The 24,012-nt window shown below is 39.0% G+C and overlaps 1 protein-coding gene across 3 annotated transcripts in view; it reads right to left on the bottom strand.

Moving 5' to 3' along the window:
* The window catches only part of LOC131221100 (GTP-binding protein ERG), a 48,428-nt gene extending 25,067 nt beyond the window's left edge, over window positions 1-23,361 (bottom strand). For all 3 annotated transcript variants that reach the window (XR_009158981.1, XR_009158982.1, XM_058216211.1), the window contains exons 1-2: window positions 22,538-23,361; window positions 9,599-9,688 (exon numbers count right to left, since the gene is read on the bottom strand). Coding sequence is in view for 1 of the 3 variants with exons in the window: in XM_058216211.1 (XP_058072194.1) it covers window positions 9,599-9,688; window positions 22,538-23,113 (666 nt within the window). In the remaining 2 variants the exon portion in view is untranslated. The remainder of the gene's footprint in view (window positions 1-9,598; window positions 9,689-22,537) is intronic.
* Between the last annotated feature and the right edge of the window lie 651 nt (window positions 23,362-24,012).

The following is a 24,012-nucleotide window of genomic DNA, read 5'->3' as shown; positions in this document are numbered from 1 at the left end:
TTTAAAAAAAGAAAAAAAACATACCTCTTTTCTTTTCCTTTCTTTTCTTCTTCTTCTTCTTCTTCTTCCTCTTCTTCTTCTTCTCGGGCAGCTGTGGCTGTAGCTGCGGCCTGCTTCCTCTTCTTCTTCTTCTCTCTCTCTCCCCCTCTTTTTTCTTTTCTCTCTTCTTTCCCTCTTTTTTCTTTTCGGTTTCCCTCTCTCCCTTTTTTTTTTTTGCAGGCGTATCGCGCACCAGCTAGCTATACGTACGTGTCACGCTAAGATGAGCGCTGACACTCCTTGAGCTCCGAGTTGTACGAACGGTTCAAAGGAGATCAAAGTTATATGGGTTCCACAGTGATGTATTTATTACATCTACACCATTCATTTATTTTTCAGAGATCATTTCAAAGCACTACCCAAAAAATGAATTATATCCAAAGATCATCTGGACCACACTAAAAATAGCAGCGGAGATAATATTTTCACCGTTAAACAATTCGTAGGGCCCACGGTAACGTTTATTTTCCATCCAGTCTGATCTGATCAGACCCGAGTGGGTCCCACCATGATGTATATATTTTATCCATTTCGTCCATCCATTTTGCCACGTCATTTTAGGTCAGGATCTGAAAAATTAATAATATCCAAATCTCAGGTGGACCACACCATAGGAAACAGTGGTTATAGAATGCTCACCATTAAAAATTTCTTAAGGTCCCCTGTAATGTTTATTTTCAATCTAACCTATTAATTGGGTCACATTGACGTGGATGAAGAGAAAACACACATGTCAGCTTGATCTAAAACTTTTGTAGCCCCAAATAAATTTTTAATGGTGAACGTTTAATTATTGTTGTTTCTTATGGTGCAGTCCACCTGAGCTTTGGATGTGCCTCATTTTTCGGCCCATGCCCTAAAATTATTTGGCAAAATGGATGGACGGTGTGGATATAACACATTCATCACGGGTGGGGCCCAAAAAACTTTGACACATTTCACAATCCGAGTCCCACCTAATTCGAGCCTTAAAAAATTGTACACGAGACATATATTAACTTAAAATTTAGCAATTAAATTATGGACTGCAATTGCTACTCACAATGCCAAAATCAAATTGTTTGAATAGTTTTAATTGTTAATTTGTGGACTTTTATTTTTTAAAATAGGGCCTTTTGATTTTTTTCATGATTCACTATCCAATAAATGTCCACCAATTCATAAGTGGGATAATGACAATAAATTGCATGAATTTGAGGTTGATTTGATGCATAGATTGGTCCTCCAAATCAGCCCCAAATTGGCAACGCCATCTACCTGAATTTAATTTCATTTTTTTAAAGAACTATTGGAAGAAATGATATCAAGTTGTTAAGTATATAAATTAGATATTTAGAAAATTAAATATATGAATTTTGTAGTCAAATTCAGGTTATCTGGTTCATAAATTCATCAAACAGTCCGATACAACTTCTCACCAACGAGTGGACCATTACACCAACATAAACATGTTCCAATTTATAAATGAATGCATATTTGGAACGCTTAGAATATTCCGGATTTAATCCATATTTTTTTGGCAAAAAATAAATAAATTGCGCCATTACAGGCCGTTACGCCCTCGTATCCGTATCAGTTTCGAAGGGCATCGTTACACCAACCGATATCGATACGGGACACCTTGCTTTCGATATTGAGTGGGACCCAACCTTTCGGGAAGCCTTTCACAAACAAAGTTGGGTAGGCGACACGGTTCTTGGCCGCAGAAGCCACGGATGTGATTTTCCGGCGATGAACCTCTTGCCATTCCTTGTCTTTCAGACCTACGGCTTCCTCCTCGCCCAAGAGAGGATCAGTCCCCTCTGCTCCGGCGAGGGACCTTCTCTGACTCGCCATAGATCGCCCCACCGAGGGAGCGGGTCGTCCTGCGCTTCCATGATCACCGAAAAGTTGAGACAGCGATCCTCGACGACCACCTTCACCGACAATGGCGGAACAACGCCCTTCTTTCTTCTAACTCTAACTCTGATTACTCCGATGTCCTCCCCAAGCTTCATCTTCGCATCCAATTCAAGGTACGAACCCAGATAAGCGGCCACGGAGATAAGGAACTCATCAAACCAGAGTTCTAACGGAATTCCCCAGACTTGGAACCACACATTCTCCATGCCAAAGATCGAGAAATCATCCCACCTCATAACTCTGGCGACCGGCCCTCCCGAATGAAGATGTCCTACCATCATCAACATTTCCGAGTTAATCCCAGGACACACCTTAAGCCACAGTTTATTGTATCCCAACGGTTTGATGTTGTAATTCCCCGGGCGAAATCTCGTTGTTTTTGTTATCCAATCCCTCACCTACGACATAAAAGCACCTTCTTTACACATAATGACCATCGAATCCTGGAGATCATCCCTGGCCCTGTGAAAATTCGGCATATTAACAGTAATGGGAACGCCCATCTTAGAACAGAAAGGATCGGAATCAGCGGGAATGAACGTGAGAGATGGAGAAGGATCGGGTGAAGGGGAAAGACTGGTGGGGGGGAAGGGCTAGCCTGAGACTGATGCTGAATAAGAAGGACCTCCTTAAAGGAAGGGGCCTCTGACTTGGTTGGTGGGGAGGAGGGGGAGAAGGAGGGGGAAGGACAGGCTTGTGACGGTAGACCTTGGGGAGGATACTTTGAGACTTCTGAGAAGATCTTGCCCTCTGAACGAGTAGAGGACACCCCGCAAACTTAACTCCATGTAGCATTGCTACAACTCTTGCTAACTCTGCCTCGGAGGACATACGAACTAATGCAAATCCTTTGTAAACTCCATTGTTCCGGTCTCTAGGCATAACCACATCCATGACCGCACCAACCCGGCCAAAAACCCTTTCGATATTGAGTGGGACCCAACCTTTCGGGAAGCCTTTCACAAACAAAGTTGGGTAGGCGACACGGTTCCTGGCCGCAAAAGCCACGGATGTGATTTTCCGGCGATGAACCTCTGCCATTCCTTGTCTTTCAGACCTACGGCTTCCTCCTCGCCCAACAGAGGATCAGTCCCCTCTACATTCTTCAAACCTCTGCTTCTCGTCACTGACTGAGAACCATGCGTCTTCCTAGAATCGTCGGTGGATGAGTCTCCCCAGTGGCGTTTGTAGGCTCCTCTCGGTTTCGTCGTCTCTCAGGCAGCTCATCTATGTGCCATTACATACCCCGCCAGTATCTAATTAGGGTGAAATTGCTACAAATCCATGCTTTTTCATGTTTTGCATGAAAAATCATGCATTGGGAGATTCAATTTTGAGATTTGGAGGAAATTGGCAGAATTCCGGAAAATTGAAGAAAACCAAAATTTCTCAGTTTCTCACAAATTGGTTGCAATCTTTGTGTCCAAACATAAAATCAAACATGTATATAACCTAATCTAGTGATTCTTCTTTTTCTTTTGAATGTATTGCTTGTGTTTCCACACATCTTCTTGCATTTATAAAGTATATGAATAGACTTTGACTATACCTGCGTTAATTCAGTTAGACAACATATAAATCAGGACGTTATACAAAGAAAATGTATTATGTGCACTTGTTTTTTTATAATGTCTTGATTTATAAGTGTGTATTGATGTCTTTTTTAACAATCATTAACTTTTATTGAAAAATTCAACCAATTTCCCAACGTTTCCCCATGTTTCCAACAACAGTGATACATTACGCAATACGACCAATATATCCCGTGTGATAACTGATACATATCTGTATCCCAAGGGTGCGATATGTTACGCGATATTGATATTTTGAACACTGATCCGGTATTTCGAAGAACATAAACAACTTCTTAGCTTTCCTTGAGTCCGTTATTGATGAAGTGGGTGAAGAGAATGCCGTGCAAGTTGTTATCGATGGTGCATCTACTTGAGTAAAAGCGGGTCAAATGTTAATGGAAAAGAAAACGAAGGTAGTTTGGTCTCCATGTGCAGCCCATTGTAAGGACCTTATGCTTGCAGAGATTAAAAAATTGTATGTTCATGTTGAGACTATGGCAAAGGCAAGGATGATAATAGTTCACATTTATACGCGAAGTTAGATCTTGAACTGAATGAGAAAGCATACAAAAGGCGAGTTGACAAGATCATTTGTAACGCAATTTACTAAATGTTACTTGACATTGAAAAGCATATATAAAAATAGGATTGGCTTGAGGTCAATCTTTATCTCAAATGAATGGGAAGGAAGCAATTTTCCACGACCACAAAAGGAAAGTATTTACAAGATACATAGTCTTAGCCAATGTAGATTTTTTCCAACATGGGTGAATGCTTTGTTGAAGCATTAGAAGATGATTAAGGTGTAAGATCTACCTCACGACCAGATGGGCGATGTAGTATGATTGCATGTTATAGTCTTATAGTGTAGTCTTGTACTCTTGTAGTCTTACAATTAATAGTTTCATTTAGTTATGCTAAACTGATAAACATAATTCATAAGCTATTTTATAAGTCCTACAAAACTTGCAATTAAAAGTAAAGCAAAGGAAAAAAATCGAAAGTGAGAGAAAAGGATGAAGAGGAATTTATTTCGACATTAAATTCTAAAAATGAATACGATGTTGTTGATGTTGATATCATTGGTGAGGAGGATGGATAGAGCAAGGGCTGCCAAGAATAAATTTATTTTGACTTTTTGTTTTTATTATCGAAATGAATAGTGAATGCATTATAAATGTAAATGGAGAAAAGGTTATTTTTGTAAATGCATTATAAATGTAAATGGACATAAATTTATTTAGACTTTTTCTTTGAAGACTACTCTCCCAGTGGCTAAGGTACTAGGATTGGTCAATTTAGATGAGAGGCCGGCCATGGGATAAATTTACGAAGCAATGGATTGGGCAAAAAGGCGATAGTAAAGAATTAGGCATAAGTAATGAAACGGTATTCAGCGATTCAAGAAATCATAGATGAGAGGTGGAATCTTCAGCTATGTAGGCCCTTACATGTGGCAGCATACTTTTTAATTTCAAGATTACAATATAATGAGAAGTTCCATGCAGACCTATATGACTATATTGAAAGAATGATCCCAAATTCAAGGCAAAGGGTCATCATTGATGAACATGTGGACAAGTGCAAATGCACTTATGGTTTATTTGGAAGAGAAACTGCAAAATTAACAAGAACGACAAAGCAACGAAGTAGCTTTTCAATTATTTTGTTTGTTTGACTTCTTTAAGTGGTTAAATTATAAATGTATATTTTGGTTTTTAGGTTATTTAGTTTATTATTTAATTATTTAATCTTTATACTATATAATTGATTCATAGGTTTATGGTGGGAGTGTTATGGAGATGAATGTCTAGAATTATAAAAGCTGGCTATTTGTATTATGAGTCTAACATGTAGTGCTACTGGTTATGAGAACAACTGGAGCACTTTTGAGTAGGTGAAAATTTATTGAATTCACTACTCATCTTATTAATTGATTTGTAACTTTATAGTTTATATACTTAATTAATAATTATATACTCAAACAACAAAGATTAAATGCTCTCATTTTCTATAAAATATAATCTTCAACTTGAAGCCCGTCACGCGAAGAGAGAAAAAGACCAAGGGCTCAACCCTATCTGCATATTAGATATGGAATCCAATGATGAGTAGATCACCGAAAAGGAGGATCTTGCCCTTCCTACAGATAATGGCTAGATGAACATGGGTGAATGCTTTGTTGAAGCATTAGAAGATGATCAAGGTGTAAGCTCTACCTCACGACTAGATGGGCGATGTAGTATGATTGCATGTTGTAGACTTGTAGTGCAGTCTTGTACTCTTGCAGTCTTACAATTAATAGTTTCATTTAGTTATGCTAAACTGATAAACGTAATTCATAAACTATTTTGTAAGTCCCACAAAACTTGCAATTAAAAGTAAAGCAAAGGGAAAAAAAAAAACGAAAGTGGGAGAAACGGAGGAAGAGGAATTTATTTCAACATCAAATTCTGAAAATGAAGATGATGATGTTGATGTTGATATCATTGATGAGGAGGATGGCGCCGTGGCTGACTAAGATGGAAGGAGCAAGGGCTGCCAAGAATAACTTTATTTTGACATTTGGTTTTCATTATGTATAGTGAATGCATTATAAATGTAAATGGAGAAAAAGTTATTTTTTGAAAGTGGGCAGAAAAAATACATGCATATGGGATGAGCTAATGGTTGATGTTATAAAAAGGGTTATTTTTTAACTTGATTATGACATGACACAACACAATGATATATTTATACAATGTATACAGTTAATCACATGATCAATGTCATGATTAGATTTTATTTTATTTTTTCCTTCTGGGGGGGAGAATTCATGAGAAAATGGATGACTGGTGTGTTTTTTAATTTGTCTAATTTATTTACAATTTTTTATAATATTTTTATGAAAATCTGAAGATGAAAAAAAAAAAAAAAATCTTATGATTTACTGTACAATACCATTCAACCCCGATTACAATTTATGATATGATAACGATTATGACAACATTGGTGGCTATACACTTTTTATAGTGTAGACTACTTGATGAGTGAATGGGGCTGATTTTTGCACATGGTGATCCTCATGGAAGAGTCGATCTATTGGATAGCGTAGATGTCACACGCGCATGATAGGTTGGAAGTTATATGCTGGGTGGTCGGCAACTTATTGTCCAAACAGTTGGTCGTAAGCATCTCTTTCTCATATAAATATACATATAGTGAATGAACAAATGGAAATGTCTTCACCACAATTATGGTGCAAACAACCTCCAGGAGCCCCACCATAATGTGTTGATGACAGAAACTCTTAACCACCATGCAGGCCCTCCCCCATGGGCCCAAAAATCAGGCCAATCCATGACTCAGGTGAGCTAAAAAAAGAGGAACAAGCAGGAGGGGGACACCACCCTTGATTTTCATAAAGGGCCCACCATGTTATGGACATCCAATTCATTGCTACGCATAATATGCACCAGATGATGGCACCTCAAAAATCAGGTCATCTGAAACTTGGGTGGAGCCTAGCGCAAATCAATGGTGTGTGTCCCCCTCCCAACTGCTCCTCCTGGGTTGGCCACCTGAGTCATTGATTGACCTTATTTTTGGGCCCATGGGTAAACAAAAGGGGGCATTCATGGTGGTTGGAAGTGATGTCATCAACACATCACAGTGGGACCACAAAGGTTGTTTGCACCACAATTGTGGTGAAAATGTCTGCATCTGATCATTTCCCATACATAGACACATGTGCATGTGCACAGCAACCACCAAGCATATTGTATATGTAATTTACTGTGTGAAAAAACACATTTATCTATTTAACATGCACAATTCTAATTGATATGCTCGTTATAAACATGACTATCAATGACGAATTCTTGGCCCCTCCTATTCATCAAATCACACTTAAATCTTGTGTCTCAATCTCCAAATAGGCATAGATCTAGTTGGAAATTCTAGCCTTCCGCTATGATTTAAATGAATAAAATAAGTAAATAACATTAAACTTTTCAATATAAGGTGGGTCTTGGCTCGAAAAACCATAAAGATGTTCCTGTCTTTAATCTCCTGGGTTTGAAGTGTCCTTATCAATGATGTGAAAATCCCAAAGAAGTCGACGTTTGGACTAAAGCCTACAGGTAGTGGAAAATTAATAATAATGGGAGCTTTGTAAGGAATCCCGTTGCTTCCTAGATTGGTTATGAGTTGAGAGGAAATCAGTGCATTTATATTGTCCTTTCTCAGTACAACTGGTTATGGGCAATGTTGTCAAAATCATTATCGTATCACAAATTGTAATAGGGGTTGAATCATATTGTGAATTGTAAGATTTTTTTTTTTTATTTTCTTAAAATTTTGATTCTTATCTTTCCTTTATTTTTATTTTTTGTCTTTCAATAAATTTCCATTAAAAAACATACATGGATCCTTCAATAATTTATGTTTACCTTTCTTGTATGTAGAATCACATTGGAAAAGCACCATTTGATATTGTAGACCAACGAAAAAAGATATTTTGACTTCTAACATCATTGCACAATACATATAAGTCAAAATGATCATAACCATCCATAAAAATATTATAGATAAGTCATGCATCAATTTGGTGTTTCAACTGGTTACGAATTGAGGAATCATAAAAAAGCACCATGATTTAATGCTGAAAAGACTATATACCATTTAATCTCTTATAAAGAATAAATACAATAATTTACCTTTTACAAACAACTCTTAAAGCCTCCCACCAATTTAAAAACATTTACTAAAAGCCAAGTGAAGCTTGAAATAGAAGAGAACAAGTATAATTTGAATCGAAAATCGGGATGTGAATCATAAATTGTAGCATTCAAATCATAGAATTGTAGGATTCATATAAAAAGGGATTCAATGTGGACTCAAATCGTTTTGCATAAGATTCGACTCAAATTGTACATCATAAATAATAGGATTTTGACAAGACTAATTCTGGAGACTAACCGGCATTGTGTACTTAAGCCTACAAAGGTAGTGCACAATCTCCCAAGTCCAGAGTGTGCTTATCCATGATGTGAGAATCCTAAAGAACTCAATGTTTGGGCTAAAGCCTACAAAGGTAGTGGATAATTAATAGTGATGGGAGCTCTGTAAGGAACCCCGTTGCTTCCTAGATTGTTTATGGGTTAAGAGAGGAAATCAGTGCAGTTACATTGTCCTTTTCCAGTCCAGCTGACTAGGCATGGTGCGCTTAAGCCTACAAAGGTACTGCACTTAATCTCCTGGGTTTGGAGTGTGCTTATCAATGATGTGAAGGTCCAAAAGAAGTTCAAGGTTGGACTAAAGCCTACAAAGGTAATGGAAAATTAATAATAACAAAAGCTCTTAAGGAACTCCCTTTCTTCCTAGATTGGTTAATGGGTTGAGAAAGGAAAGTGGTGCACTTAGATTGTCCATTTCCAGTATAGCTGGTTATGGGCACTAACCAGGCATGGTGCTTGCAATCAAAATCAGAGTCAGAGTTCTTTCGAAACACTTTGCTAGTCATTAGTTAGTTGAAGGATATTATTGCAGCAGTTGTATGGGCTTTCGGATCGTGTTTGGTCCCTTGGAAATTAGCCCTCATCATGGATAGGTAAGGTGACCTTGTCTTTGGCGAACATTTTTAGCTACATCTCTAGAAAACTAATTTCAATGAAGATTGTTTCGCTAGGGAAAGGATCTCTAGAACCTCTCCACGCATTGGTGTTTCCTATCCATTATCTCAATGGCTTCTTGTATGAATTATGATTGTTCATGTTTATAAACATTTCATTGCTATTGACAAAGAAAGAAAGAAAAAACATATCTTTACTATAGCCAAACAAAGAAAAAAGCAACAATAGGAACTCATCCCCAACAAATTACAATTTATGATCTATTCATTTGATATGAAGATACAAGAAGAGTACAACTCAATAAAATTTGACACATCGGTATACAAAATTTCATGGATCCATCATCCATGCAAACAAAGTGCATACCTGTGGTCTGTCCAAACAATATCATGTGAAAGACATAACAACTTGATTCCTTGCTTCTCAACCATGACAACAAAAGTAATTGGTTAACCAGAATAAAGAACATACAATTTGAGTGTTTCCTTTGGTCATCACTCCTAGGACTTCATGGGTTGTTGTATTTGTCTTCCGAGAAACAGCAGCAACTTTGGTCCCAACCTATATCATCAACAAAATTAAAAGATCATGACCAATACAATTTTAGAAAGTGATAACATTAAAGCAAAAGAAAAAACAAAAAAAGCAGAAGGCATAAGCAAAACCAACAGCAGATCACGACCGTTACCATTAAGTAACCCTTTTCGCATACCATGAGTAAGAGAGTACCTTTGATAATCCAAAGGGAAATAATAATAAAAAAAATAAAGCAATTGTTCCTTCATTCAATCAAATGAAATTATAGAAACACAACTATAAACCTGACTTTCACTTCACTGACAAAGACATCAAAAGGACTGTCTTCAGACGTTGGCTAGGAGCTACAATTCAAAGCTGGAGATGCATTAACCTACCAAAAAAATTGAAAAGAAAAGAAACAGAAGCATTCCAATCCAAATAAAAGAATTGGGAGAAGGTTGTTGCTAAATGGCAGATATACTCAAACTAGTACTTTATAATCCACTCCCTTTCATAGCAAGATCCTCAGTCAAATTACACAATTTCCGAGTCCATTTGCCACTTTATGAAGAGAAGAAAATACAAAATGATAAATTGAAAATGGGTTTCACACTTTATTGATTTTCTTCTTAGCTTAGTTTAAAGAAGCCTCCGTTTGATTTTTCATTTGGTCCTTTCTAGTTCAATTGATTTTCTTCCCAGCTTAAGAAGCCGCTTTATTGATTTTCTTCCTAATTTAATTAAAGAAGACTCAATTTTTACCTATTCATTCCAAGCTATTCTCTATGCATTAACCTGCCAAAAAAAAAGAAAAAAGAAACAGTAGCATTCAAATAAAGAATTGGGAATATTGTTGTTGCTAAATAGCAGATATCTCCACTCCACTTCCATAGCAAGATTCTCGATCAAATTACCCAATTCCCGAATCTATTTGCCACTATGAAGAAAAGAGCATATGAAATGATAAATTGAAACTGGGTTTCACACTTTCGTGGTTTTCTTTCGAGCTTAATTTAAAGAAACCTCCATTTGATCTTTCATTGGTCCTTCTTGCTTTTTCTCTTTTTGACACCATGAATGGAATGTGTGAAATTTAAGGAAGCTTAATGGTCTCTTTTTAAGTCATTATCAGTTCGATCACTACCTCGCCAGATGGAAATGCAGATACCTATCTTTCGGTGGCCGTGTCACCCTCATCAAATCGGCCCTATCGAACCTTCCACTTTACTTTATGTACCTATTCAAATGTCCTGCTACGGTTCTGGCTACTCCGGAAAAACTTAGACAAGATTTCCTTTTTTGTGAAAGATCACTGAAATTTCATTAGAAGAAAAGAAAAAGAGAAAAAGAAAAAAAAAAGAAAAAAAGACAAAGAAGAGCATTACTAGGCAAGTGGACTGGAAGAAAAAAAGAAATTCCATCTAGTGGACTGCAAGGAGGTCTGCAAGCATTATCAGGCTGGTGGCGCAGGGATCAAATCGCTAAAGACCATGAACAGAGCATTACTAGGCAAGTGGACTTGGAGACTGGGAGCCGAAAAGGATTCTCTATGGAACAACGTCATTAAAAGCAAATATGGCAGTTCTTCGGGTGGTTAGTGGACTTCAGATTCGACCTCTTACAGAGCCTCGACCCTTTGGAGAGGCATCCTTGCCATGAAAAGAGAGACCCTCAAACAAATATTGTTCATCATAGGTAATGGTTCAAATGTCCGTTGCTGGGAAGACAGATGGCTGGGAGATCTGCCTCTTAAATCTCAATACCCAAACATATACCGTATTGCTCCTAACCGCAATATCGCTGTTGCTGCGTGCATCTCTTCCTCAGATGGTAATTCGGTATGGAATCTAACTTGTAGAAGAAATCTTCACGACTGGGAGATAGAAGAATTTGCGGCTCTTCTCCATTGCCTATCTAACTTCAAACCGGATCTTCTATCTGATGATAAGATCTGCTGGAGGCCAGAAAAATTAGGCATATTTTCTGTTAAATCTTTCTACAAATCCTTGGATTCTATCCCCCTCCAAATGTCTGAAACTATGACAAACCACATATGGCAGTACTCTCACCCCCCCCCCCCCCCCCCCAAGGTTGGTTGGTTGGTTGGAAAAAACAAGACCCTCACCATAGATAATCTAAAGAAAAGAAGGATGATCCTCCCCAATGTTTGCCTCTACTATTTGGCTGAAGAAGAATCTAACAACCACTTGTTTGTGCACTGCCCTCTCATCAACATGATTTGGGGCCCCATCTTTCCTGCTTTCGGTACCTCCTGGTGTTTCCCTCTTTCAACAGGCTCTCTTCTGAAAGCTTGGCACGGCGTCTGCATCGGCTCTCAAAGAACCCCTATCTAGAGATTAGCCCTTCTGGCTGTTTGGGAAGAGAGAAATAATAGATGTTTTAGAAACAATTCGCATTCAGCTACGTCCCTAGGGCGCAAAGTCAATCAGTATATTATTGAATGGGAGTCTAGTGTAGACATGCTTAAAGGAAGTAATCTTTTGTTTCTTGGCGTCTAGTTGGTCCACTATCTCAGCGACCCTAGCCTAACGTTTTTTGTTTTTCCCTTTTCTCTTGTTTTTTTTTTCTTTCTTCTCTTGATACAATTTGTGTTACCCTTCAAAAAAAAAAAATGGTCTCTTCAAAATCATTAGGTACACAGACCCAGTAAGATCCGTCTCTTCAAAACCATTGAAAAAAAAAAAAAAAGCAATGCAGAACTGAATGTAGTTGATAGATGGAAGTGATGCAGAAATCAATTTAGTCAAGCTTTTTACAGCATGAGAGAATGATATCCTTTGGTGTCCTTACCACATGGCCAGTACCCACCTTGAAGCCTTGTGTCACCTTTTTGCGTGGTAGATCGAGGGGATGTACTGGATTCCTCCCCATCTGCCTGTGTGAAAGGGTATCATATAGGACCCCGATTGCCCCGTCAGGAGAGACAAGTTGACACCTTTTTTCATCGTGGATCGAGGGCATATGCTAGATGCCTCTCCAGCCGTCAATGTGATCGGCTGACAGGGTTTTGGTCGCCAATTGAGTAGGTTTTTATTATTTAAAAAAAAAAAAAAAATCTAAAAGGAGGGATCACACTAGAGAATGGCATACTGTGCGTGGAAGAAGAAAAAGAGAAATCTAATTTTATCATACTATGTCACGCTCTCTTTATCAAAAGCTTTCCAAAAAATTGGAACATATTTGAGTTCCGTCAACACTGATAATTTGGGCGCCATTCTGGAGGTTGTCATCCTTGTTTGTCGAACATTGGGTTTCGAGCAAGGCTTTGTTTTTTGTCAGAAAGTTGCAGCTGAAAATGCTATTGCTGAGCTAGATGATCAGATCATCACAGGAAGCTTGGAGTTAACTATGCTACATACAGCCCAAACGCTCATTTTGGGAAACCCATTGCCAACTAGAATGAGAAACAACGATAGTACCATAGCACCTATATCTAGTGGGATTCCAGCAAAAGAGGATTCAATGCCTAAAGAGGTGCGAGAACTTGTTCTTCCCAATAAATGTCTCATGTTCATGGGTAATGAGGAGTCGATTGACCTTCTATTCATTCACTGCCCATTCGCCTCTAGAGTGTGGGTGCATTTCCTCTCTTTGCTCCACATTGGTTGAGTCATGCCAAAGACAGTGGAGGAGCTGTTGTGGGCCTGGCATGGAGGTGGAGAGGGCAAATCTGGTAGAGGTATATAGAGAGAAAATTCAAGTCAAAAAATGTATTAAGTGAAATTTTCTTTTCATCTATAAATAGGAGCGCGAAGCTTCAAGAAATTTTGAAGATGAAACCTCAAACCCTCATTGCATTTTGTCTTCATTCCATAAATGCAAAGAATTGGAGTATGGCTTGCAGGAGGTTTGGATTTCCATATAAGTAGTTCCCCCACTAGCCTGGAGGAAAAACTTTAGGAAAACAGCCCAATTGTTTGGGAAAACATTGGAAGTCGATTTTGAGTCCATCCGTGAAAGCCATGGATTAATGACCCGGCCGAGAAGGATGCAACTCGGCCAATCAACTTGGATTTGGTCGAGTCTGATCTAGCTCGGCACCCACAAGTCATTATAGGAATAGAAGATTACTCCGCCTGACTCATCCAAGTCACCAGACTTGGCCGATCACAATTCAACTCAGGACCGAACAAGTCGGTCTAAGCCACCAAGTCAAAAAACCATAGGGGCAGCAGCTTCCTCCTAGTTCTATACAAATATCATGTGTTCAAAACCAAATCCAATCGAAGTTATTTGTTTAAAGACCAATGGAAGAAGATACAACATTCAAGTTCTTGAAGTTTCACCACTGGATTTGGCGTTATCAAATACGGGTAGTATGATTCCCCAAGACCTCCGGCCGTTGAAGGTAAAGGGGGTACCACCTATGGGAAAGCAGTAGGAGATGGACTGCTGGTATCATGAAAGCTCATTTTGGTTCCATCATTGGTCATTCTTCATTCAAAGATAAAGAACTAGGCTCATTTGTAATCAAAATTTTCAACTTAAAATTTAGGGAATGACCTCATCCAAAGCTTTGAAGTAATGAAATGACCATATTTAGGTAGATTTTTATTAAAATAATGTCTAACAATGTGTAGTGGTAATATGTTTTCCAATTATCTACAAATTATGATTTGTAATTATAGGATAAAGAATGTTGAAGGCTCTAAAAGGGCGACGAGAAGGCCCAAAATGACATGGGTGGAGGTAGTAAAAAAAGACTTGACGACCTATGGTCTAACTGAAGTTATGGCCCTTGATAGAGTTGAATGGTGGAAAAGGATTTACATAGACGAACCCAACTAGTTGGGAGTAAGGCATAGATGATGACGACAATGAATTATAGGATGACAAATACTTGATAATATCCTAGATATTAGATTTCATGAATATTATTTTAAAATTTTCTATTGTGTAAAAGGGAGATAAAAATCCTACAGTTTCACAATTTGTTATGTACAATGTATGATTTCAATCCTCTTACAATTTCACAATCCAATTCGACTTTCAAAACAGTGTGTATGATAGGATCATATTGGATAATCCTTACGATTGGCCTTGAGATGATCTAGTTTCACTTAGAAACTAGAAGCAAGGTGTTCTGTAATGGTAACGGTGGCCGTAACGGCCACCAGCGTTACCTTTACGATACGGGTCGTAACGGCTGTTACGGACCCCGTAACAGCCATTACGGTCTCTTTTTTTATTGAAAAAAATATATATACTAAGAAACCTGTATTTGCCCTGTAATGTTGATTAAAAAGTATGGAAAACTTGTATCTGCCCCATAACAGACAATTATGGGGTTGTTATGGGCCTTATAGGAGACGTAAAGTGCCGTTAACGGCAATTACGAGTCATTTTTTTCCATAACGACTGTTACGGCCGTTACGACCCCGTAACGTGTAACGGTTGCCACCATTACCTTTACGTAACGGCCTTAGGGCCCTATAATGGCCTTTACAGCACACCATGACTAGAAGAGAGAGATCAACAATCTTCTAAGTAGAGCAAAGCAAAGGCAAGAGGTAATAAAGAAGTTCAAAATCTGAAAAGCTTGGTTAACTATGAAAGGAAGAGGTCTTTTTCTTTAATGGGCTACAAGAATTTGGGATTTTTTTTTTTTGCTTTTTGCTTTTTTGAAGAGTTTTGAATGATTTCATTAGAAAGCTTGACCAAAAGCCAAGAAAAAGAATACAGCTAAAGGAAGAGAAAAATTACAACTCCAAAAAAGAACAAGTTACATTCAGATCTACATTAAGACGTGTAGTAGCCCATTCAACTACATCCCTCTTCACCTTCCTGAATATTTGCTCCAAAGATGAACTGATGCAGGACATGAAATTCAATATGACATACAAGATGTCAAGCTTTAGATCATACCAATTTTAAACAATCACAAAATTCCACGTCCCACATATGATCAAACATTCAACAAGGGGAATCTATGGGGGTCCAAGCCTACACAAGTTTAGGACTGGATTAAATAAAATTATAAATCAAACAATGCCCAAAGGAGTGTAAGATTCATCCATTCTTGCAAAGAATTGTTCCCCAATTCAAGAGATTCACCATGTTTCAATTCGGGGGAAAATCTAGGGTCTGCAAATTTGGGAATACTTGGGATTTGGGATTATCTAGGGTTAAGGCCTTGGATTTAAGGCGAGAGAGGAGAGAAATTGAGGAAAGATGGAACCTGAGGCGATCCACACGTGTGAACAGCAACTTGGCCTAGGCGCACGTGCGTGATTCCTTGTCCACACGTGTGTGGGTACCACAAAATCGGAAAACGATTCCTAGGGTAGGATCGGCCAAGGGAGGCCCACTTCCATACCAAATTTTGTGTCGATCCGCTGCCCGGTTTGTGCGTGGTGCTCCGCCGAAGTTTCAGCCCCTCTGATGGGCCAGAATTTGAAAATCTGTTGTGGAAGAGAACTTGGGTACTATAAAAGGTGAATCTAAAGATAGGAGGGATGTAGAAGATGATGGATGTGGGGTGTAAGAAGTGGGGATGGTTTGGGATGGTTGTGGCTTCGCATCACAGTAGTTAGCCCTTCGAGGAAGGGAGGGTTTCGCACCCAATTCGATTCTTCAACTCAGAGAGATAGAGAAGAAGAAAAAACGCAGAATTTTATTCATAAACTTCATTGAAAAAATACCTACATGGGGTTGCTTATTTATAAAAAAATCTTAAACCCTAAAAGTCAATTTTATCCTTAACGCCGTGTACGCAAACTAATACTTAGAGATGAAGTAACTAAAATAATAACTAATCTACACAATTAAAACCGTTCATGATGTTTCTAATAACGATAATAGTCAAAACTAAATATCCTAGATCATTTAGGGTAGTGTGCCATGATCATGAGATCCAATGGTGGAACCTTGTCGAAGAGACTGCCAATTTTCAACCAACCTCAAGAGATAAGAGAAAGGGAAGTACTTCTCCTTTAGAATTTCTTTCATTTCTCCCCAATGGACTATTAGGGGCTCCCCCAACCTTTCTTTCTTTCGTTCTAAAGTAGCCCAAAACCTCTTTGCTTGGCCCACAAGCTTCATTTAGGCGAATCGGACTCGACGAGCATCCGACATGTCGTACCATTTAAAATAGTGGTCCATGTCCGCCAACCAATCTAGAAAAGCTTTAGGATCCAAGTGGCCATTAAACGTATGGGCCTCTACTCTAACTCCCTTGAAGAGTTACGCATCTGGGTCATAATGATCATGATACCCCTCGCGGGGTGGGTGCATGGGTGCGCGCCCATGACCATTTCTTTGACCACCCTCATTCCCTTGTCTATCTTCTTGACCACCTGCCTGCGATTGGGAATCTTCCCCAATGGTGGGGTTTGCTCGGGTGGAGGTCTCTAGTTGGGTAACGCGCACATTAAGTTGATCCAAGCGTTGGTCAATACGTTGTTCCAAGCGCCTACCCAAATACTCAAACTGTCAGGTTATGTTGTTCATGGACTCTTGCAATTGCTCCATGTTTAGTGTAGGGTGCAAACCAAAACCACGACCAGTACGTGTGGGCATACAACCACTCACTCAACTCAAAGACCCTTTAATGCAACTATATGCGTCTAAATGACCCTATAGGAATATATGAAGGAAATTACATAACGCTACTAAAATTCCAGCAATATAACTGCCCAAATAATTTGTTAATAGAAAATTCAGCTATGAAATTTGTGGATTTTCTGACAACAGAAAATTCAGCAGCTCATATTGTGAATTATGGGTCTTAAACAGCCCTATATGAAGAGACTTGATGCATAATGACATAAATAAACTGAACCCTAAACATGCGATGCATTCACCTATAAAAACCTAGGCTCTGATACCAAATTTGATGCAGGACATGAAATTCAATATGACATGCAAGATGTCAAGCTTTAGATCATACCAATTTTAAACAATCACAAAATTCCACATCCCACATACGATCAAACATTCAACAAGGGAAATCTATGGGGGTCCAAGCCTACACAAGTTTAGGGTTGGATCAAATAAAATTATAAATCAAACAATGTCCAAAGGAGTGTAAGATTCATCCATTCTTGGAAAGAATTGTTCCCCAATTCAAGAGATTCACCATGTTTCAATTCGGGGGAAAATCTAGGGTCTGCAAATTTGAGAATACTTGGGATTTGGGATTATCTAGGGTTAAGGCCTTGAATTTAAGGCGAGAGAGGAGAGAAACTGAGGAAAGATGGAACCAGAGGCGATCCACACGCGTGAACAGCAACCAGGCCTGGGCACACATGCGTGATTCCTTGTCCGCACGTGTGTGGGGCCCACGAAATCGGAAAACGATTCCTAGGGTAGGATCGGCCAGGGGAGGCCCACTTCCATACCAAATTTTGTAGCGATCCACTGCCCGGTTTGTGCGTGGTGCTCAGCTGAAGTTTCAGCCCTTCTGATGGGCCAGAATCTAAAAATCTGTTGTGGAAGAGAACTTGGGTACTAGAAATGGTGAATCTAAATATGGGAGGGATGTAGAAGATGATGGATGTGGGGTTTAAGAAGTGGGGATGATTTGGGATGGTTGTGGCTTCGCATCACAGTAGTTAGCCCTTCGAGAAAAGAAGGATTTCGCACCCAATTCGATTCTTCAACTCAGAGAGATAGAAAAGAAGAAAAAACGAAGAATTTTATTCATAAACTTCATTGAAAAAATACCTACATAGGGTTGCTTATTTATAAGAAAACCCTAAACCCTAAAAGTCAATTTTATCCTTACGCCATGTGCGCACACTAATACTTGGAGATGAAGTAACTAAAATAATAACTAATCTACACAATCAAGCCATTCATGATGTTTCTAATAATGATAATAGCCAAAACTCAAAATCCTAGATGATCTAGGGTAGTAGGCCACAATCATGAGATCCAATGGTGGAATCCATATGATGATCAGGTCCACTCCAATGCTCCATAGCACAGCCCCCTGACTAAGAGGTCCTCCATAGATGTCGTCGTCGATCCAGATTGATAGTGGGGCCCTCCTCCTTGAGTATGTGCATAGGGTAGGGGGTGTGCGTGTGCGCATGATGTCCCCAATATGAACACTTGTTGTCGAAACAGCGAGCGTTATGTTCCTTCCAAAGGTTCCATAAACCCACTAGGAGAAGTAACCGCGACACAGATAACTTTTCTCTCGCCAAGAGGATGCCGTGCCACAAGCCCAAAGCATATGCGGAACTGACTATGGCATGATCCAGAAAAAACAAAAACAGAAAGAAAGAAAAAAAGGGATTGTTTTGCTAGGACTTTGTCCTCAATGAAGATCCAACCATGGAATATACAAGGGTCGGGAGCTCCAAAGAAGAATATTAACAAATTCGTGAAGAAGGATAAGGTTGATATCATCTTTTTATGGATAATGATCATTTTATTAGCAAAAGAAAGAGAACAGGTCATGCCTAGACATATTAAATAATACACAACGCGGTCAAACAAACAAGCACTCGGACCTCTTGCCTGAAATATGGCCCAATCCTAAATGGCACCCCTATCAACATTACAGAAATCATCCCGATTTTGGAAAATCATTTCCCCAAAATACTCCTTGAAATGGTTGTTTGATCGTGCCCGATCAAGGAGTCTATGTATCCTACTAAGAACAATATTTATTGGTGCTGACTTCCCTTGAAATGTGTGCTTGTTTCTTTCTAAACCATATGCTCCATATCATAGCAAAGAACACTCCTTCGCACAACCATTTGCTAATCCCATGCCAAGCCTCTACATACCATCTCTTGAAGATATTGCAAACCACTGCCAAAAATACCAAGCTCACCCCAAATTTGCACAACACTGCGAACCAGATCTCCCTAGTTGTTGTGCAATGAAATGGGAGATGATTAAACAACTCTTTTGCGCTACAACCAATGTTTGCAATATCAATATTATCGACCAATATTATCAATATTGCACCTCAGCGATACGAAACTCACAGGAAATTGTGGGACTTTTCTTTTCTTCTTTTTTTCCTTTCTTTTTTCTTTTTTTTTTTTTTTTGAAATTGTGGGACTTTTCATTGTCTATGTTATTTTCACAATACATCGCATTGTATCAATGATGGTATCATAATGTATCGCACTATATCGATGATAGTATCGTTGATATATTGATATCGACAACAACACTTGGGTTTTCCGGGAATTTTTAAAAAAAAAAATCAAAAAATTCAAAGAAAAAAAAACTATAAAATCCCTTTTTTGTCAAATCTTCCACTTCTAATTCATTTCTTATGTTTATTAATGATATGAATTGATTTTAAATAAAGCTGCAGCACTTCTATTTGACAGAATATAATTTAGGACCTTACACAAAGGAAAATTATTATGTGCACTTGATTTTTATGATCTTTTGATTTCTAGATGCATAAAGATGTCTCTTTCAACATCCTCTAAAGTTTCATTGAAATTTTCAACCAATTTCCCAACGTTCCCAAAAACAGCGAAACATTATGCGATATCCAATATTTCCCATGTGATAGCCAGTACGTTTTCGTATCCCAAGGGTGCAATACATCTTTCAAATCAACAGGCCTTTGAAACAATTGCTCTAACTTAACCCTGTGAAATCATTGAATTTGTCACATAGCGGAATAGGCGATCACCAAATACCATCCCAAAATCTGGCCTCATTCCCCTCTCCTACCTTGAAGATAGCGAAACCATTTCCGAATCTTTGAGCCCAAGAAACTGCCCTCCATATTGCCGAACCATCCCTGAGTGAAGATACTTGGATGTCCCACCTGTTATCTGTGATTCCATATCTGGCAACAAACACTCTTCCTAACTCCGACTTTTCTCCATTCCCAAATCTCTGCGATATCCTATTGATTCAAGAAACTCTAACGGAACCCATTATTCATGAGCCATAGGGGGTCACATCAAGCCATTTTATCTTATATTCCGTCTCAGGTGAGAGCAGGGTGTGGCTCTCTATTTGGAATCCTAAGGTGATAAAAAGGGTAGATGAACATTCATGAGGATTCTCAATTACAATCCAGTGCAAATCAAAGGGAGATAGGTTTTGTTGGCTCTGTTAAATGTCTATGGACTTATAGACCCAACTAGGAGGAAAAGCGTTTGCATGGAACCAAATGACTTTCCATCCAAATGAGATTGCCCGTGATGTGTGGGGACCATGAAAGTCCAAATTTTGGACTCTCTATCAAAGTCCAATAATTGAAGAATTCGATCATGATGTCTTCACCACTCGGAGCTGCCTATTTTGGTTAGAACCTTGGAGGGGACCTTCCCCTACTTGTCCTTGTACTCCAACTTCAGTCTCTAGGTCCCTTCCACATCAGAGCTCTCTTACTTGATTAGGGAAGCTGCCTCTCATATGCATGAGTTGATCTACCACTCCACAAGTGCAAGGATCAGTCACGTTACTTGTGAGAGCTCTTCTTGCATAACCCCTTTTGAAATCATTGGGAGATGATGCAAGTCGAAATCCACCAAAGATCACCCACTCTAGTACCGAATAATGCAATCCAGCTATCGAATCAATGAGATTACCACACCTGATTTGCAAGAAGACGAAAAACACACCCACAAGGATATTGGAATAGAGAAGGATAAACAACTTAATGGCAACTTCCTCACTTCTTACAAATACTTAAATGAAACCACACAAAACTTATAAATTGAAATGTCCCTTCCTCCTAGAACAACCCCCTCTTTATACACGCTCAAATCCATATGAATCTTTAGTTAAGATTTTCAACTATTAGATTGGTCTTCAATCAATCTAATCTATCTAAGATAGCAATACTTTTACCTGCAAGGATTTGGCCAATTTGTAATGGCCAAAAAATAGTAAAAGTAAATCCAAAGATTAACAATCATATCCTCAAAATCAGCACCCCTATCTTCCAAAAATAGTAGACGGTAGTCTTTGATATTTGGGCCCCTAAACAAAACTAGCCACAACTAGCCCAAAATTCAGCACATGTTGGGCTACATAGTAGATATTGGACCACATTGTCATGGTATCCGAGCCTTATTCCAAGTAATAAGGGTCAGCTACATGAATCTGGTTCTGCCAATAATTGGATATTTGCCTACATCATTATAAATAAATAAACACTAAGGAAAAGACAATTGAGTCTTAATTATTCATATAACAAGAAAAGCATCACCACAATCGCCTTGCGAATTGTGTAAAGTAGAGAAAGTAGTATACAATGATCAGCCCAAAAGAAACAAAACCATTTTTTCCCTGGGAAGCCCACCTTTTTATCGATCCCAACTGTTAAGAGTACCCAGCTCTGCGCGTATGTGCAGAGCAGCACCATAATCATGTTAGAGTACACAGCTTTGTGTGTACATGCAGAGCACCATACTCATAACGTATTTCTTTTAGTCGTTCTTGGTATGTTTAACTCAAATGATAGTTATCTCCTACATTAACCAAGATATTATATTATACATAAAGTGCTCATGAGGAGAGATGAGATACTATTATCTCCCCTTTCTCTCATTTCCACTCGTCTGTTCTCTTCTTCATTTTCTTATTTTCTCTGGCCCAATCTACACCGATCATGTACGTCATGAGCCTTGCTGCCAAAAAATAAAAAAATCATACACGAAGCGATCTTAATCTAAGATCTTCCACATTCAATAGAGAAAAGAAATCCACTGATTCCACAGCTAGAAAATTTATAATGGTTTCATTCATTACTTCATGAAGCAGGTGAATAGTCAAGATCAAAGAAATGCGGCCCACACATGCAGCCATGTATACTACCTCAAATAAAATTTGGGTTTTCATTCTAATGATAGCAGGAGCAGAAAAATATTAAAAAATGAACCTAATTCCTCAAATTCAAGAAAAGAGAATAAAATGGAAACAGAGAAAGCAACATACCATGAAATTTGTCAAACATGACTTCCCAGCATTTGGCGCACCAATGATCCCAACTGACAGGGACCGTTGATCTTCTTCCTTCACAATCATGCCACTTTCCTCTTCCTCAACATCGTCCGGCTTCTCCAATGCCACCTGGAGAAGCGCTTTCGCCAGCCTATTCGCCCGCCTATTCTCCCCTTCACCATCTTCTTCCAAAGACACGGCAGAATTTTTATCCTTCTTTTTCTTTTTCTTCTTCTTCTCCTTCTCCTGCTGTTGCTGCTGTTGGGTCGTATCGATGCCAAACAGAGTCCGATCGACCTTTGCCCGATACGCCTCGTTCCATGTGGGGGTGGGCTTTGCGGCGGGAGTCAAGGGGATAGAGAAATGGGAACTGTCAAAGACGGAAGCGGAATCGGAATCCTCGGCTTCTTCTGGAGAGGTGGGGGTAGGAAGGGATTGATGGGGTTGAGCTGAGAAGAAATGGAGGAGAGAAAGAGTGGGAATGAGACGCGTCCTTGAAGAAGAACAAAAAGAAGAAGAAGATAGGAGAGAAGAGGAGAAAAGGGGTTTCAGAGCTTTCCAAGCTTGCATTGCATTTGGAGCCTTTTTCCTTTTGCTTTGGATTTTCGACTGGATAGAGAGAGAGAGAGAGAGAGAGAGAGAGAGAGAGAGAGAGAGAGCTGAAGATTGGAATTGAGAGAGCTGATGATTAGCTTTGTGAGAAAGAGAGAAATAAAGGATTGAAATTGAGAGAGAGAGAGAGAGAGTGTGTGTGTGTTCCGGTTTTGATCGCGGTGGCGTTTCTGGTGCGAAGAAAAGACGGCTGAAAGTGCAGAAAGGGCTTAGGGATGGGAAGGGGTTCAAGCTTCAGAGGAGGAACATTTGATGCACGGCAGTGTGGTGCATGATGCGCGGGCACTGAGAAACGGGAGTGGATCAGGTGTTACCCTTGTTGTGGGGCCCAACTTTATCATGTATCGTATATCCACTCCATCTATCCATTATTTCAGACTATTTTAGCATGTATTCTCAAAAATTAAGCAGATTCATATCTCAAGTTGGACCACACCGCAGGAAACACAGTTTATTGAACACTCGCCATTAAAAACTTCATAGGGCCCACCGTAATGTTTATTTTCCATCCAACCCATTGGTAAGGTCAAAATACCTGGATGGAGGGAATGTGTAAATATCTGCTTGATCTAAATCTTTTTTGGCCCACAAAAAGTTTTTTAAATGGTTATCACCATTCTTTCCAGTAGTGTGGTCCACCTGATATTTGGATCTGCTTAAATTTTTTAAAATAACGTCCTAAAATGAGCTGGTAAAAGGAATGGACAGTTTGGATATACAATATATTCATCAAGGTGGGCCCCACATTGTAATGGTAACACCTACTCCGCTCCCCAAGAACCTGTTCACGTGGCACAATTAATTCAGATTAGAGTGGCCTAATTGCGGATCTCATTTTTAGAAGCACCATCAGCCAA

The sequence above is a fragment of the Magnolia sinica genome, chromosome 12 (assembly GCF_029962835.1).
Source record: "Magnolia sinica isolate HGM2019 chromosome 12, MsV1, whole genome shotgun sequence".
In the NCBI taxonomy this organism is placed as follows: Eukaryota; Viridiplantae; Streptophyta; class Magnoliopsida; order Magnoliales; family Magnoliaceae; genus Magnolia; species Magnolia sinica.
The sequence above is the reverse complement of the archived record's forward strand: the minus strand, read 5'-3'. Positions and strand labels throughout refer to the sequence as shown.